General features: G+C 55.5%; 1 protein-coding gene across 4 annotated transcripts in view; it reads left to right on the top strand.

Moving 5' to 3' along the window:
- LOC106802455 (uncharacterized) overlaps positions 1 to 13763 on the top strand; it is a 28002-nt gene extending 14239 nt beyond the window's left edge. For 2 of the 4 annotated variants that reach the window (XM_087447891.1, XM_087447892.1), the window contains 5 exons: positions 3229 to 3321; positions 4303 to 4403; positions 5910 to 6002; positions 6458 to 6590; positions 7087 to 8392. In XM_087447891.1, the coding sequence (XP_087304017.1) occupies positions 3229 to 3321; positions 4303 to 4403; positions 5910 to 6002; positions 6458 to 6590; positions 7087 to 7575 (909 nt within the window). In that variant the 3' untranslated portion in view covers positions 7576 to 8392. Of the gene's footprint in view, positions 1 to 3228; positions 3322 to 4302; positions 4404 to 5909; positions 6003 to 6457; positions 6591 to 7086; positions 8416 to 8873; positions 9030 to 9472; positions 9589 to 10192; positions 10320 to 12405 lie in introns of those variants that run through there. The other 2 variants (XM_087447893.1, XM_087447895.1) reach the window with 2 other exon arrangements.
- The last annotated feature ends 2025 nt before the right edge of the window (positions 13764 to 15788 follow it).

Here is a 15788-nt window from a genome sequence, read left to right as displayed (position 1 = left end):
CTAAGAGGGAGGTGCCGCAGGGTTGGGGATCGTGTGTGCTTTACAGAGTACCTCATCATTGCATGGATATTTTCTTGAAGTTGGTGGGGGGACTTGTGTCATCTACTCCATTCTGTGACCCAACTCATCCTTTCAGAGGAGACCTCTTGAGGTCTATGGTGCCCTAATAGCTCTTAACTGCTTGATCCATGCCCACCAAATTTTTGGCCTTTTTGGCTTCCAAGATGCCCTTAGCAATAGCTTTCACCTCATGCGCATATTCCCAGACATCAAGCTTATAGAGATGCCTGTGTCTTATGAAAAACAGCAAAAAAGACACAGACAAGGAAAAATACTATCTCTGGGAGGAAAAGGATCTACTCCTAATGAGTACTCAACCAAATTTCCTAGAGTTGCTGAGTCCAAGAAGCTAGCTTCACCAATATTTTCTCCTGGTAATATAAATTTAGAAAAGGAAGAAAACTCACCACTCTCGCTTCCTTGGACCCTGCAGGCAGAGATCTGGGAGACTGACATGGTAAGAACTCTTACCTCCTGCTGGCTCTTGTCAGGGGTCCAGGATCTCTTGGCTACAGTAGTTCCAGGAGTGAGCAGTGTCCAGCCAGTGAAATTTTATCCCGTTTAAGTTGCCAAACTGTAGGGGAGGAAGACATATCCTCTACCCTCTGGGTCCTTCTGGCTGGGGTATGAATTAAATTGCCATGAGACAGAATAAGAGGAGAATTTGAACAAAGCTTCATGACATGTATACATGGGAGAAACCCAGGAAAAACTGAGTAACTCGCCAAAATGGTAGAGACTCTCATCTTAAATACTATCTTCAGCTAAAGACAAAGGAGGATGTTGGGGGTGGGGGAGTGAGTTATGGGAGATTACCAGAAAAGCTTGAGTAAAGGGTAAGGTTATTATGCAGATTTAAGTCCTTGCCTTTCTCACTGATAAGAGTTTCTAGAGATAAGGTCATCTCTGCATCTTCCTGGTACAGAGAGGGAGATATCTTTACAGGTGGGGATTTCCCTTACAAATGTAAATGTCACTTACAAAGGGTAAATTTTACTTTTCAGAGCTTCTCCCACGTCTGCAGTTTTTAAAAGTAAGCAGCCCAAAATAATCCTTATGCCAAAGAGACACAAGTTGGGGTAGCCAATTCTAATCCCCCACACCCCTTGTCCTGCCTGCATCTAGGGGAGAGCAGGCACGGGAGGGTCAGAGTGCACTCTGGGTGGTGAACTTGAGCCAGACCTGGAGCCCACCCCTAGGACTGAGTGGGGGGTGCTGATTGTGGCCCTTGACCACTGTCATGTGGGGAGTAACATTGTGCTGTGGGTCAGGGGCACGAGGCTGTCACAGAGTGGGCCGCAGGGGGAACACAAGACCAGGAATCGCTGCTGCCTTGACCAGTATGCAGTCTGGCTCCCTCAGCACTGGTGAGGGACAGAGCAGCCCAGTAAGCCTTGGATGGAGAGCCAGTTGTCCCAAGATGGGGGCACACACTTAATCCATGGCAAATACAGTTAGGACTTGAGGGGACATCACAATTTTCTTTTCTTTTCTTTTCTTTTTTTTTTTTTTGTGAGGAAGATCAGCCCTGAGCTAACATCCGTGCTAGTTCTCCTCTTTTTGCTGAGGAAGACTGGCTCTGAGCTAACATCTATTGCCAGTCCTCCTCCTTTTTTTCCCCAAAGCCCGAGTAGATAGTTGTATGTCATAGTTGCACATCCTTCTAGTTGCTGTATGTGGGACGGGGCCTCGGCGTGGCCAGAGAAGCGGTGCGTCAGTGCGCGCCCGGGATCCGAACCCGCGCCGCCAGTAGTGGAATGCGCGCACTTAACCAGTAAGCCACGGGGCTGGCCCCATCACAATTTTCTACTGCCATCAGTTTCAACCCATGTGGTTTCCTGTCACAGCGTTTCTGGTCTCAGGGCACAGGCGTGTCAGTGGTCATGGGGACTAGTGGAAGACACTTCAGGGTCTGGGGAGGCTCTCTGCCCTTCTTAGCTTGGAAACTAAGCTTTGTGACAGTGAGACAAAGAATGGGTGTAGATTTAACTGGAATTTTCCGGTAACTGGTATATAAACTCCCCCAGCCATTTCCTCAGCTGCTAACAAGATGCGATGGCCAGACTCAGGGCTGTGTCTCCTTGAAGCACCTGGGTCTGAGGCCTCCTGCTCTTTCACGGCTCTCCCTGAAACTGCAGTGTGGTAGTGTGGGCTGGGTTAAAGAAGACAGGGCTCATCACTCTCTGCTCTTCCTCACTCTGGGTGCCAGGAGCTGGCTGAGCTGTCAGGTGTCCGAGTGGTCAGTTCAGACCAGCAGCCAGAATGAATGTAACAGTGCAGCCTGTCAAGTCTTACTGAGGTGGTACCAGCAGGCGCCGGCTCCCCTGTTCCATCTCCCTGGGGACCGGGTGAGGATCAGGTGTATGGGGGGAGTGGGAGGAAGGGCTAGGAGTGGAAGGGTACTGAGTGCTCAGCCAGGGCCCCCATAAGCAGTCCTCCAGGTGGAGGTCCCTGGGCCCAGAATGCAGACATGGGAGGGAGCACGGGCCAGGGTCCTTGCCAGCAACTCCCTCTGAGACCGCAGTGCACTGGCCGCGCCCCAGGCCCGGGGTGGGGAGAGCAGCTTCCCCGTGAGCCTGCCTGGGAAGCCTTTGTCACTGCCTGTGGGCGGGCCCGAGGGGTCACACTTAGGGGTTTGGCCAGGAGACAGGCTCCAGCGCCCTGGCCTCCCTGGCACAGCCTGGTTCCCACAGGCCTCAGTAACCTCCAGGTGCTTGGCCAGGCCTTGTCAGTCCTAGCGGTCCGCGGCCTGTGTGTCCCCCAGACTGGGGTCTCCGGGCGCCCCTGTCAGCTCACAGCTGCCGCAGGGGCTCTGGTTCCCAAGGAGAGGTAGATGTTCATTGTCCCCAATCGAGTGAGTGGGTGACGACGGGAAGCAGATGCCTTGTCAGGAATGAAGAGGGGGGAGTATCTAGAAGGTGCTTCACAGACCACCCCTGACGGCCAGAGGGATGGAGGCCATGAAAGAAGGGGGTTGCTCAGGAAACTGGGCACCTCCCGGGGGGGAGTTCAGGCCGCTGGTTGGCGGGGGCCCCAGGCTGACTCCGTTCTTACCCCTCATTCCTGTCCTCAGCGGGGGCGGCAGCCTCAGCTGTAGAGGGGCTGGACCTGGCTGCGCCTCGGAGAAGAATGTTGGGATAAAAGCTGTTTTCATTGTGTTCTGGGCAGGAGGAGTTGAAAGAGCGTCTAAGAAAACTCCTGCTCTCTGATCAGAAAAAGTGGGCCGAATCTCTCCAGCCAATGTTCCACAACATCCGCCAGGTAAATGCCAGCTCTCCTTTCAAGCCCACCACAAGGCTTCCTGGCCCTTCCTGAGTGCCCGGCGGGTGGGGGCAGGCCTATGTGACTGACGGTGGTCAGGGGCGAGGTGCAGCAAGGAGGGGACAGGGCAGGGTGGAGATTGGGGCTCAGGGGCATTTCAGCAAGGACAGCGTTGGGGTATACACACTGTCTGAGGGCGTCGGGCGGAGACAAGCGGGGAACAGACAGCACTCAACCCGGAGGCCTGGCCCGTGAATGGTGGGGTCCCGGTGCTGGGGTGCAGGGCGTATCTTTTGGGGAGAGGCCTCTTCCTGGAGCCTCTCAGCTCATGAACTTGACTGCCCGGGTCTCAGTGAGGACCTGCGTAGAGATGGGTGCCTGGGGCGGGCGGGACTTCTGCAGGGAGGGTGCTGAGCCTCGAGGATGTGGTCATTTGGCCCATGAGAGTGAGGTATGTTTGGCCCAGGAGCAGGACAGGCCACCAGCCTGTGTGTGTGTGTGTGTGTGTGTGTGTGTTTGTGTCTTGGAGGGGTGGGTTTTTTTTTAGAGGATCTGGGGCCAGGGGTTTCTGTTGCTTCCTTGACCACTCAGGGTCAGAGGGAGAAAAGGAGATGCTGGGGACGTTGGGTGTACTCAATGCCTTTATGCCAAGATGCCCTGTGCAGAGTGTCGGGTGGGGAGTTAGCAGCTCGGGGGCGGGGGGCCACCTCCGGTCCAAACGGGAGAAGCCCAGAGTGTGGATGAGGACGTTGTTCAGGTTGGTTGATTACAGGACACAGTGGGGGGTGCGAGGGAGAGAGGCCTGCCAGGATGGGGGGGTCATGCTCCTGGTGCGAGGCGTGACATCTGCAGCAGTCAGGGGGGCAAGGGATGGGGACAGCTGTGACAGGCATGAAGTTGGGGAGGGCCACATCCTCCCAGTGTCCACTGGCTGTGATCAGCCCTGGGTCCCCCTGAAAGCCTGCTTGCTTTGACTGACAGCTGTTGGAAGAAACCATAAACGCAGTCCGACACAATGGGCCGCCCATCACCAGACAGGTTCAAGACATGGTTCTAGGAACATTTTCAAAGTTTCTGGAAAGGTAAGTGCAAAGGTGGCCCCTGCCCAGCCAGGGGGCATGGGCGGCTGAGTCCACGTAACTCAAGTCAGAGCACTAACCAAGCCCACCAGCTGCTGGCTACCACGCCCTTAGCCAGTCCCTGATGCAGGGGAAGGGGGCAGGGTTGACTTCAGGTCCCCCAGTCCCCTTGCTCCCCCTCCCACCCTGGCTCTGGAGACAGCCGAGTGTGACCACGGAAATGTCCCAGGCACCAGCCCCAGGGGGCTGTTGAGCGAGTTCCCTGGAGGTACTGAGGGTTAGATTGTATTTAATGTTAATTAGTTGACGTTTGAACAGCACACGGGGCTCGGGGCTCCTGTGTTGGACAGCAGGGCTGGGATTGGGGGGCCAGGGAGGGCGTCGGGGAAGTGCAGGGTCTGAGCCTGTCCTTATTTAAAATTTGACATGTTGCTCATCATGGATTCTTTTGCAGTGGTTTCGAGTTTTACAAGTATCCCAGTAAATTACTGTTTATCTTGGTCACTCAACTTCTGGGTGCTCCCTTAAACCTGCAGCGGGGGCAGTGTCCACTTCCCAGCTCTGGTTTTCATAGCAGCAGTCAAACCTCTGGGCCCCTCACCCAGCTCTGTGTGGGCGGGGCCTCTGCCTCTGCCTCTGTCCTAGGGGCCTGGGCGAGGGTAGGTGCTGTGGACTCCTTGGTCCCACAGGGAGTTATTAAGAAGCAAGTTCTGGATGAAGCGCTGTGTGCGGCCGCATCAGGAGGCTCCTTTCTCTGGGGTCTTCAGATGGTCGTGTTCACCTGGGACAGGGTCTCCAGAGGGGCTGGCACCAGGTGGGTTACTTAAGAGAGGCTGGACACGTGGAATTTTAGGTGAAATCAGCCAGGTTTAAATGTTACAGAAAACCAGCTAAGTGCCCAGTTTGAAACCTTGATCCGCATTCTTGGGACTCACTCAAGAGTGCCCATTCTTTCCTGCCTTTGGGGAGCAGGGAGGATATGAGCTCTCCCCAACCTCTCCCCACTCTCTGCTCAGGGCAGTGGGGGGACAGCTGTGATGGCCCAGGCGGGCATGGGGCGCTGCCTCCTCCTCTTGTGAACACTCCCAGACCTTACTCAGCCTCTCACAGGAGGCCAGCCTGCCTCCAGGAGTGCTGAATTCTCCCCGGCCTTCTCCTTCACCAGCCGGGAAGGGCAGGCCTCTAGAATGCAGCATATGCTGTGATTCCAGACCACAGGAAAAACCCCACTCCCATCCTGTTCTGGAAGCATTGACCCCAAAGGGTCATGGAGAGCATTAGATGAGAAGATCCTTAGGAAGCATCTAGTCCGTTCCTGGCACAGAGCCAGCCCAAGTACAACCTCGCTGCCTTGTCTCCATCATGGTTATCATCACCCTTATTTGTGATTCTATGAGAGAAGCAGCAGTTGAGCTGAGAAGGGAGAGTTGGGAGGGTCCAGCGGGGTGGTGCCGAGCTGTGGGGCTGTGCCTGGTCTGAGGGGCTGGCATCTCCGCCTTCACACTGAAGCTACAAGGACGAGGCTGCACGCTTCATCCAGCAGAACGCCGGTGACCAGACCTTCCCCGAGCTGCACGTGCTGGAAAACTGCTGCATCCTCAGGTGTGTCCCCGTAGGGGGCAGGGGGCCAGCTGAGCTGGCAGCTAGGTGGCCAGGCTTTGGACCCTCTGGGCCAATCCATGTGGACCGTAGATTTGTTGCCATCTGTGATAAAAGAGTGAAGACATCCCCCCTCCCCCCACCACCACACATGCGTGTAGGGAATTGCAGGATTTCGTGTGGGAAACACCAGCTGCCAATAACACTGGCTGCCTCTGGGGAGAGGAGGTTTTCACTGTACCTTTTGTGTTTTAAGCCACATGGATGTAACACTTATTCCATAAATGCGTTTAGAAAAAACAGTGGGGATGAAACAGACAACAGCAACAGAAGTGAGCATCTGTTTCCCATCGGTTCTGGCGGAGGGAGCATGGACCGACACCATGCATCTCGGGGGCTATGCTGGGCCCACATGGCCCCCGGACAGCCCCACGGGCCCCTTTGGTTGCCCCCAACAGGAACACATGGGAGTCGCTGACCCAGGCCCACGTTTCCCCGTCCGACTTGGACCCAACTGTGCAAGGTGACATCAGATTTATTGAGGACCGTGGCCGGGACCACCTCCTGCCTCGAGTCAGAGCCCTGTGCCAGGTGATGCCCACCCCCCAGCCCTGGCTTGGGGTCTTTTCTGCTCCCAGAGAACCTGGGCAGGAGGCCTGTCTCCCTGGCTTCTGTCCAGCCCAACAGAGCCTTTGCTGGGATGGGACATGGCAAAGCGACAGTGATGGAACCTGGTTGGAGACGTCTCTGTCAGGCCTCCTGCCTCCCAGCCTGAGTCCTTTGTCTGGAGCAGGAGAAGGACAGGCTCAGCTTCCTGTCTGGCCTGAGGGAGGGCCCCTGTCCGGAGCTGGGCTGGGCTGGGCCTGTAGCCCCTCACGGGGCCTGGCTCCATCCTCACTGAGGGCACCTCCTTGGGCAGGGTCCACATTTGCTTCTCTCTGTCACCTTGGCCAGACCTGCCCCTTCTTCTCTCTACCCGTGAAATCACCTGTCCTGTCGGGCCAGCTGAGGCCTGACACTTGCTCCTCCAGGCAGGACCCTCTTCCCCCTCCCCCTGATCCCATCTCTGACCCCTGTGCATCCCCAGGTGGGTGAAGCCCCCCTCCACTGGGATGCAAGGGCCTCCATGCCTGATCATCTTTGCCTCCCCCCTGAGCTGTGGCTGCCTTCAAGGCTGGGCCTTGCCCAGAGTTCAGGGGTCCCGGTGGATGCCCAGGGCCTGACCCTGGAGATGAAGCCCCGAGAGGGCAAGGTGGCCCCCAGGATGTGGAAACCACAGGTGAGAGTTTCCCATCTAATTCAGGGTTCAGGGCCTCCCAGGATCCATTCAGCTGCGGGCGGAGGGCAAGGCCCACACTGGCCTCTCTTCACGGGGGCCTCCTGGGCGGGAAGATGGGAGGTGCTGGTAAGGGCGGGTCTGCATTCCTGCTTCTCAATGCAGGGATCCATTTCCATTGTGGGGACCGGCTCCCTAGGCAGCTGCCACTGGATCTTCCACAGAGATCTGAGCACCTGGCTCAGTGTGGCACGGGAAGCTCCCAAGCTGGAGAGCCCCAGAGAGCTCATCTCCTCCTAGGATCACAGGCACAGCAGGAACTGCCCTTGCCTCACCCTGCGCTGTGGCAGACCTTGCCCCTCAGTCCCAGCATTCTTCTGCTCTGGGCCCAGATGGAGGCCCAGGGTCCTTCTCCACGCAGAGCTCCAGGCAGCCACAGTGAATCGTGGACTTGGCATCACGTTTTCTAGATGATGCTGACGAGGCTGCATCATGCACATGGAGCGCCAAGGGTCATAGCGGGGATGGGACTTGTCAGGTCCCCTGGCTAGACACTGAGCAGGCTGGTGTTGCCTCCCCCACCCACCCCGCTTTGGCATCCACTGAGAACTGAGCAGACCGGGGCTGCTTGCGGGGTGCGGTAGCTGTGGTCTCCCCACCTGATGTCTCTGGAGCTCAGATCTGGGGGAGCAAGCATCATCGGGGGGCATGCCATGCTGCAGTGCTCCAGGGGAGAGGGGAGGGACTCCAGGAGGACTGGGGAGGGTCTGGGAGGGGCTCAGTCAGCGGCTGCAGTTTGAACCTGGGCTGCACCCGAGAGTTGGCAGGAGGAGGGTGGACAGAGCTTTGGGGCCAACAGTGGGTGAGCTTCTGGCTCCCTCTGTGTGGGCCATTCTGGTCAGGACTGTGGGCCCGGTGGGGAGTGGTGGGGCCAAGGGCTGGAGGGGAGAAAGAGTGAGGGCTGGAGAGAGCACAGCCAGCCTGGATGCCTTGGGCTGTGGTGACGTCCGACCCTCCTGTCCTCAGAGTCTGCTAAGGGGTCACTTTGGGAAGAGTGACAAGGATCTGGTCCAAGCTCTGCAGTCCCTGTGGCAGGGCCTGAGCCGCTGCACCATCATGCACTCTACTCCCACATACGAGGTAGGAGGGGGGTGAGGGTGGGCACCCTGGGAGTCAGCTCTGTGTGGCCACAGGGATCCTGACCTCCCCAAATGCAGGCTGGGTCTCAAAGGGGCTGGGAACCCTATGCCAACAAGGAGGCCCAGGGCCAGAGATGGGCTGGGCTAGATGGTCCTCATGGTCACCCTTGCCGGCCCTCAGTCTCCCAAGGGGGAGGCAGACTCGGGGAGGTGACATGCCTCTAGGAGTGACTGCAGAAGGTCACTCCTAGAAGCTGAGGCAGGCCACCTCTGAAGCCCAGTGGTTAGGGGTTTGATCACTGGGGTGGAGGGACAGGCCCCAGAAACCCGTGCTAGTGGGAGGTGTGTAACACACTGCCACCGCCTGTCCCCGAGGGTGCGCCACTAAGGCCAGCTGGGCCGTGTCCTGGGACCGCCTTCACTCGGGCCTGTCCATCTTCTTGTCTTTTTGGGAGTCAGAGCCTTGTGCGAAGTCTGCATATGGTGGTCTTCGGGGAGTACGTCCAGGCCCTGGCCGCCCATGTCAGGACGCTGGGGCCCGGGACGTCAGGGCACCTCAGTGCTCAGGTGGAGATGGACATCTGGATGCTGAACGACGTCTTCAGGGTGCACAGGGTGAGCCGCAGACCCCTCGGGTGGGTGTGGGGGCTGGGGGCCTCCATCCTCCCTTTCCAGTTCTCTCTCTCTCCGCCCCTGGCCTGGGCCTGACGCCCTCACCCAAACCACACACAGTTCTGCCGGTGCGGGGCCTCGAACCCAACACGCGAGGCCGGGGACCCTGCTCTCAGGGCAACGCTGTGAGCTGGGGGGCTGGGATGTCCAAAGGGGAGAGGTGGAGGCAGGGGCCCGAACAGGACAGCTGTGGGGAGCTCGGGAGATCACAGCGACGGGAGCACACCAGCGCTGACCAGTAGGACCGCAATCTTCCCAGCAGTGCCGGCCCAGGGGCCTGTGTGCTGGACTCGGGCGTGGGCCTTGGGTGGTGGGGGCAGACCGGGTCCTCCCTGGAGGAGATTGGGAGCCCAGGGCTGGGCTCACCCACCAGCTGCTCCCTGCAGGACCCGGGTTTGGACGATCTACAGCAGCCCATCCTCCAGCTCAGCAAGAGTGAGGGCAGAGAGACTGTGGATCAGCAGCTGGCCTCCTTCAGTGACAGGTTCCCCGGTTATCTGAGGTACGAGGCAGAATGAGGGGCGAGGGGTAGGGAGGGCGAGTGGCGAGCCACCAGGGGCCAGGGTGTGGGCAGGGCTGCACAGAGGGCGTGGGTCCCCAAGTATGGAGGGTCAGTCACTGCCAAGGACTGGGAACCTTCAGCTGGAGTCATGTGGCCCCGTGCCCTCCATTCCCAGATAGGGAAACTGAGGCCAGTGACTGGCAAGGACTCACCCAGGGTCCCCAGCAGGCCAGTGGGCAGTGCCGGACCATCACCTGCTTGGGGTTCGTAAGGGAGGCTGGTCTCCCTGCCCCCTGCTGCGAGACTTGACTGAACAGGACCCTCAGAGTGCTCCTGTCCTGACCCCTTCCCACAGTTGCCAGGCATCCTGGTAGGCTGTTTAGGGGTTTCCGGGAGGGAAAGGTGGGTGGGGACTTGGGGAACCCCCTGGTGTCCCAGCTGCCCTGGAAGACACTGCTCTAGACATCATTCACGCATGCTCATGGGTGCACAGACCCGGACTCACAGGTGCACAGACCCGGACTCACAGGTGCACAGACCTGGAGCTCACAGGTGCACAGACCTGGGGATCTCAGGTCACAGAAGCTCTCTCCTCCCTCTTTAGCTGGCAGGACAGTTCCGTGGCCGTGGAGGAGGAGACTGAGGTCAGGGGATGCTGCTCATGCTGCGACAGATTTCTCCAGCACTTGTTAAGGTGACCAAAGGTGTGAGGCTCCAGGGTGCTCCTCCAGGTGAGGCGGTAGGGCAGGGTCCAGCGCTCTGTGGGGTGGCCAGGTCAGGGGCCTGGGGGATGCAGAGGAAGCCAGGCCGAGGGGCTCAGGGGGAGCGTGGGTCGGTTGTTCTAAGTGGACACTGCATCGCCAGCCTGGGGGCAGCACCTGTGCTCCTGGCCAACGGTTCTCAAAGGTTGTGGTCTCAGGACCCCTGTACTCTCAACAATTACAGAATCAAAGCTGAGCAGTTACAGAGCCACAGCTCATGTGCTTATATCTATTGGTGGCTACCATACTAGAAATTAAAACTAAGAAATATTTATTAATTCATTTACAATATCTATTCATCAAAAATAACAGTAATTCACAAAAATTGAAAATTGGTGTTCATTAAATCATTATAAATAAAGTAAATGATAATTTATATTATTTGTATATGAATAGATTTGAAAATAAATTAGTATTTATATAAAAATAATATTCATTTAAAAATCAATTTATTTTAAAATAATGATAAATTCACGTGCTAACATTAATAATTATTTTTAACTGAAAAAATAAGAATATTCTGAAACCACAACAGAATCAATGATATGTGTGTCATGGTTTTACATTTTTGCCAGTCTCTTTGTCTGGCTCACTAGGAGACAGTGCACAGGGAGATTCTCACCTCGGCCTCCGCATTCAGTCTGTTGTCATGTGCTGTGTTGGCTGAAGTGTGTAAGGAATGTCCAGCCTCTCAGAGACATACTGCTGGACAAGGGAGAGGTATTTTAATGCCTTTTTAAGGCAATTGTGGGTCTTCTGCTTTGATACCAGCCCAAAACAGGACAGGTGGGAGTTTATTAAAGATTCCTCACCATGTGGATTCTGAAACCACCTTGGTGAGTTTTGTGAAATGTGCATCCTCTGTCAAGTGACACCCGTTGGTCGGTCTTGCCCTTCCAATGGCTCTTTGACCCCTGGGTGACTTTGTATATCGGGTGTTTGTCACTGGCAAACACGGGTCATGGGGCGATGCAGATCTTCTAGATGTTGACACGTTTGATGACACATATCCAAAAAGCACCTTTGTTAGCATCACTGTCGAGCTCGTCAGGAGAGTCCTCGGTTCTCGGAACTCTCGGGCTCCCTGTGAAGACTCACTTTTTCCCAAACCCTCGTTTTCGCCTGAGAGCTCAGATTTTAACCTTGGCAACAGATGCCGTCAGCTGTTTCCCTTGAACTGCCAGCTCCCATCACTCATTTGTGAGAAGATGCTCGTCCACAACTCCAGCCTGAACAGGCATAGTCTGTCTGTCACTCATTCTTTCAAGTCCAAGTGGTGTTCCCTCAACACGCGGCTGGTTCAGCTCGTGACTCAGACACCGCCCGCTCGGGCGCTCTTCCTCATGGCAGCCGCTGTCCTTCCCTCCTGGCATTTCACCACGCAGAATATTCAAGAGATGTGTACGCAAGGGTGGAGATTCAATACAATTAAGTACTTTTACTGCTTCCTCAGTACGCTGGGTTTTTCCATGTGTGCGTGGTAGTGAAGGGACACTGACGACGGGTAGAGCTTGGTGCCCCTGCCTTGATGTGGGCCAAGGTTCCAGCAGCTCTCTCCATCGTGGCTTTTCCACCAGTGTAATGTCAGTGTCAGTGGCAGCCCTGGGAAGAGGGCAAATAATGCTTCAGTGTTATGAAAATGGCTTTGACCTCACAGGTCCCCTGAAAGATCTCAGGACCCTAGGATTCCGTGGAACACACTTTGAGAACCACTGGTCTAGCTGCACTGGGCTCTTCTCCCCATGTGCCTGCTTTATATCGACTTATACGAAATTGCGGATATTTGATCATTTTTTCCCCGTACAAATGATGAATTCATATGATTCACACATATTGTCTTTACGTCTTTGCGTGTTCTGTCCCACCTACCTGGAATGCCCTTCTCTGTTGAAATTCTCCTCCTTCAAGGCCTGGCTCCTAGACCCCCATCTGCATTGCCCACTTCCTTTTCTGAGACACTCAGCACAGTCTTCCTTCAGCCAAGAGCTGTCTTGTCTACTCCTTGGCGAGTGTCTCGGTGGTGGAGGACCAGCCGTGTTTGTCTTTGTCTCCACAGGGCCTGTTGGCACCCTCGCTGCCCTGCGGAGCTGGAGGTGAGCGCTAGTGTCAGGATTCTGCTCGCTCTTGGGGCTGTGAGAGTCATGTGGACCCGGCACCCAGGTAAAGCACAGGATCTGGGTGCCCCTGGCCACTGGGTGCCACTTCACAAACGGCAGCCTGATATCTAGAAGGAAGCCGATCCTCCTCAAGTCTGGAATCTTCTATCAGAAAGAACCCTGAACTCTGGCTGCAGCTGTCACGGACACCGGGCGATGAAAGGCTGGCACACTCAGTGGTCCACCCAAGAGAATGGGAGGGCGACAGGGATGGACAGATCCAGACACTCCTGGCGCGAACGTGGTGGGAAGGAAGACACCCTGCAGGGACAGTGAGGACGAGAGGGGTCAAGAGGAAAGCTGGAGTCCAAGGATGCTCCCCCGTCGTGGCTGCATCCTGCCCCTTTCTTGTGCGTGTGACAGCTTTATTGAGACACAGGTCACACACCACGCAGTTCACTCACTCAAGTTTAACGTGCCCTTCAATGGTTTGGGTATATTCACAGAGTTGTGCGAGCATCACCACAGTCGGCTCTAGAACGTTTTCATTACCCTAGAAAGAAACCCTGTACCCTTCAGCTATCACCCCCAATCCCTCTTCCCCGCCCTCCCCCAGCCCTAAGCAGTCGCTCCTCTGCTTTCTGTCTCAGTAGATGTGCCTGTTCTGGACACTTTACATAAAACGAATCCTATAATATGAGGTCTTCTGTGGTTAGCTTCTTTCACTTAACTTCATATTTCAAGGCTCATCGATATTGTGACACGTGTCAGTACTTGCTTCCTTCTTAGAGCTGAATAATATTCCATATATGGATGGTCCACGTTTTCTTTATCCATTCATCCGTTGATGGACATCTGAGTTGTTTCCACTCTGGGGCTGTTATGAATAATGCTGCTGTGAGCATTCGTGTACAAGTTTGTGTGTGGACCTGTGTTTCCAGTCCTCCTGTATTCTACTCAGGCATGGAATTGCTGGGTCAAATGTAACTCCATGGTTAACTTTCTGAGAAACTGTAGACTATTTTTCCAAAAGGGCTGCACCATTTTACATTCCCACCAGCAATATATGAGGATTCCAATTTCTCCACATCTTCATCAACACTTTTTATTATCTGACTTCTGGACGACAGCCATCCTCCTGGGTGGCTATCTGAAGTGGTGTGTCATTCTGAATTAATTTGCATTTCCCTGATGGCTAATGATGTTGAGCATCTTTTCCTGTGCTTAGGGGCCATTTGTGTATCTTCCCTGAGAATTATCTACTCAGATCCTTTGCCCATTTTTAATTGGGTTATTTGTCTTTTTATTGTTGAGTTGTAAGCGTTCTTCATATATTCTAGATACAAGTCCCTTAGCAGATACATGATTTGCAAAAATGTTATCACATTTGACAGATTGTCTTTTCACTTTCTTGATAGTGTCCTTTTGAAGCAAAAAAGTTTTAAGTTGATTTATTTTTTGTTGCTTGTAATTCTGGTGTCATATCTAAGAAATGATCGCCAACTCCAGGATTATGGCGACGTACTCCTGTGTTTTCTTCTAAGAGTTGTATAGTTTTCCCTGTTATACTTGATACCGTCAGAGTTAACTTTGTATATGATGAGTGTAGGGCTCCGACTTTGTTCTTTGGCACGTGGCTCTCCAGTTATCCAGCACCGTTTGTTGAACAGCTTTTCTTTCCCCAGTGAATTGTCTTGGTGCTCCTGTCAAGGGGTGGAGGAGTGGGGTCCAGGAAGGCTTCTCAAAGGAGGGACAGACGCCCACCCCCGTCAGGTAGAAGGAGGGTAGGAATTTGTCGGAGGACAGGGGAGGCTGGGGAGGGAAAGACCTGAGAGATGGGCTGGGGTGAAGACCGGGAGGTGGAGCCAGAGGTGGGGCGGCATAGCTGGGGCCGGGCAGAGGGCGGGGGAATGGTGGGGGTCAAGCGGTCCTCACGAGCCCTTGGCAGCAGGAACTGAAGAGCTTCCGTCCAGGGTGACCCCATTTTGGGACCATTGCCCCGGCAGCTGCTGGCAGAGGATGGAGGGGACTGACAGGACGGTGTGACCTTCTGCTTGTGGGACTCAGGCCCTCTGTCTGTCTGTCCATCTGGGAGACAGAGGAGGGAATCGTCGTTGCTGTGTCACTTGCACAGTCTCATCTGCTCTGTCTCCTCCCTGACAGCCTTTTGAAATGGATCTAACTGCCTCCATTTTTACAGATGAGGAGACTGAGGCTCATGGGGAGAGTGACTTCTTCAGAGTCACCCTGCTTTTCAGCGTTGGTGTGGGGACAAAGCCATGACTGTCCCGCCCTCAGTCTCCTGAGTGTTCAGTTCTGTCCTGTGCCTGAAGAGTGGTCATAGAGTGCCCCAGCCTCCACCAGAGGGCGCCAAAGCCCACATTGAGAGATGCAGCCCACTCCCCCATGGACCATAGTCCCAGAGACGGCCCCATCCCTCATGGACTGAGAGTCTCAGAGGCGGCCCCCTTACCCCAGAACCTGTGCCCAAATCTTGGCCCCAGTCCATGCTTCACAGAACTCAGAACTCAGGTCCCAGGGGGCTCTGGAGCCTCCTGTCAGCCCAGGATAACAGGGTGAATTGGAATTAGGCAAAGGAGGGGGGATGTGGGACCCTAACGCAGTGACCAAGGAGGCTCTGGGGCCCCTTCACTGTCCTAAACATTTGGCAAACTCTCCAAGGTCCTGGAGAGGCTCTGGGGTGTGTCCACTTGGAACCCTTCATCTGGGGGAGCCCCTGCAGGGATCTGGGCGAGCTCTGGGACAGAGTTTCCCTGCCTGGCAGTGGTTGGTCAGGCCGAAGCCCTGTCGTCCCCACCCCAGGCCCTCAGGGTCCCAGTGAGGGCAGTCTGATGTCCACAGTCCTGGAACTAGCCTGCTGGTCCCTCCCTCCTGCCAGCCAGGGAGATCATGTGGAGCTGGCTGTGGCCTGGGGCTGCCCACACTGTCACCTCACAGTGTGCCAGGCTCGCAGGGAGGACAGGAGGACAGGAAGCCAGGCCGAGCAGCCTCCCCTTTCCCCCCTTGGAGCCTCTCCCAGCTCCTGCTGGGCAGCCAGGATGTGACGGGACACAGGCCAGAGAAAGAGACATGAGGATGTCACAGGGGCGGGTGCGGATGTCTGGGGGCTACTCGAAAGGGTCCCCAGAAGTGACTGGTGCTTCTCTGTGCAGGACAATGGAGGGGTTGTTCAGCATCTTTCCGCTGTGTGTACAACGCCACAAGAATCATGGATTGGAGACCTGGAGCCTGGGCTCCCCTGGTCCCTGGAATTAACCAATCCCAGGACCACCGAGTTAGTGAGCTGTAGCGAAAGCAGCCAGGAGATGCACGTCCTCACCCA

This window comes from Ceratotherium simum, chromosome 24, assembly GCF_057802395.1.
Source record: "Ceratotherium simum simum isolate JZ-2026a chromosome 24, ASM5780239v1, whole genome shotgun sequence".
In the NCBI taxonomy this organism is placed as follows: Eukaryota; Metazoa; Chordata; class Mammalia; order Perissodactyla; family Rhinocerotidae; genus Ceratotherium; species Ceratotherium simum.
The sequence above is the reverse complement of the archived record's forward strand: the minus strand, read 5'-3'. Positions and strand labels throughout refer to the sequence as shown.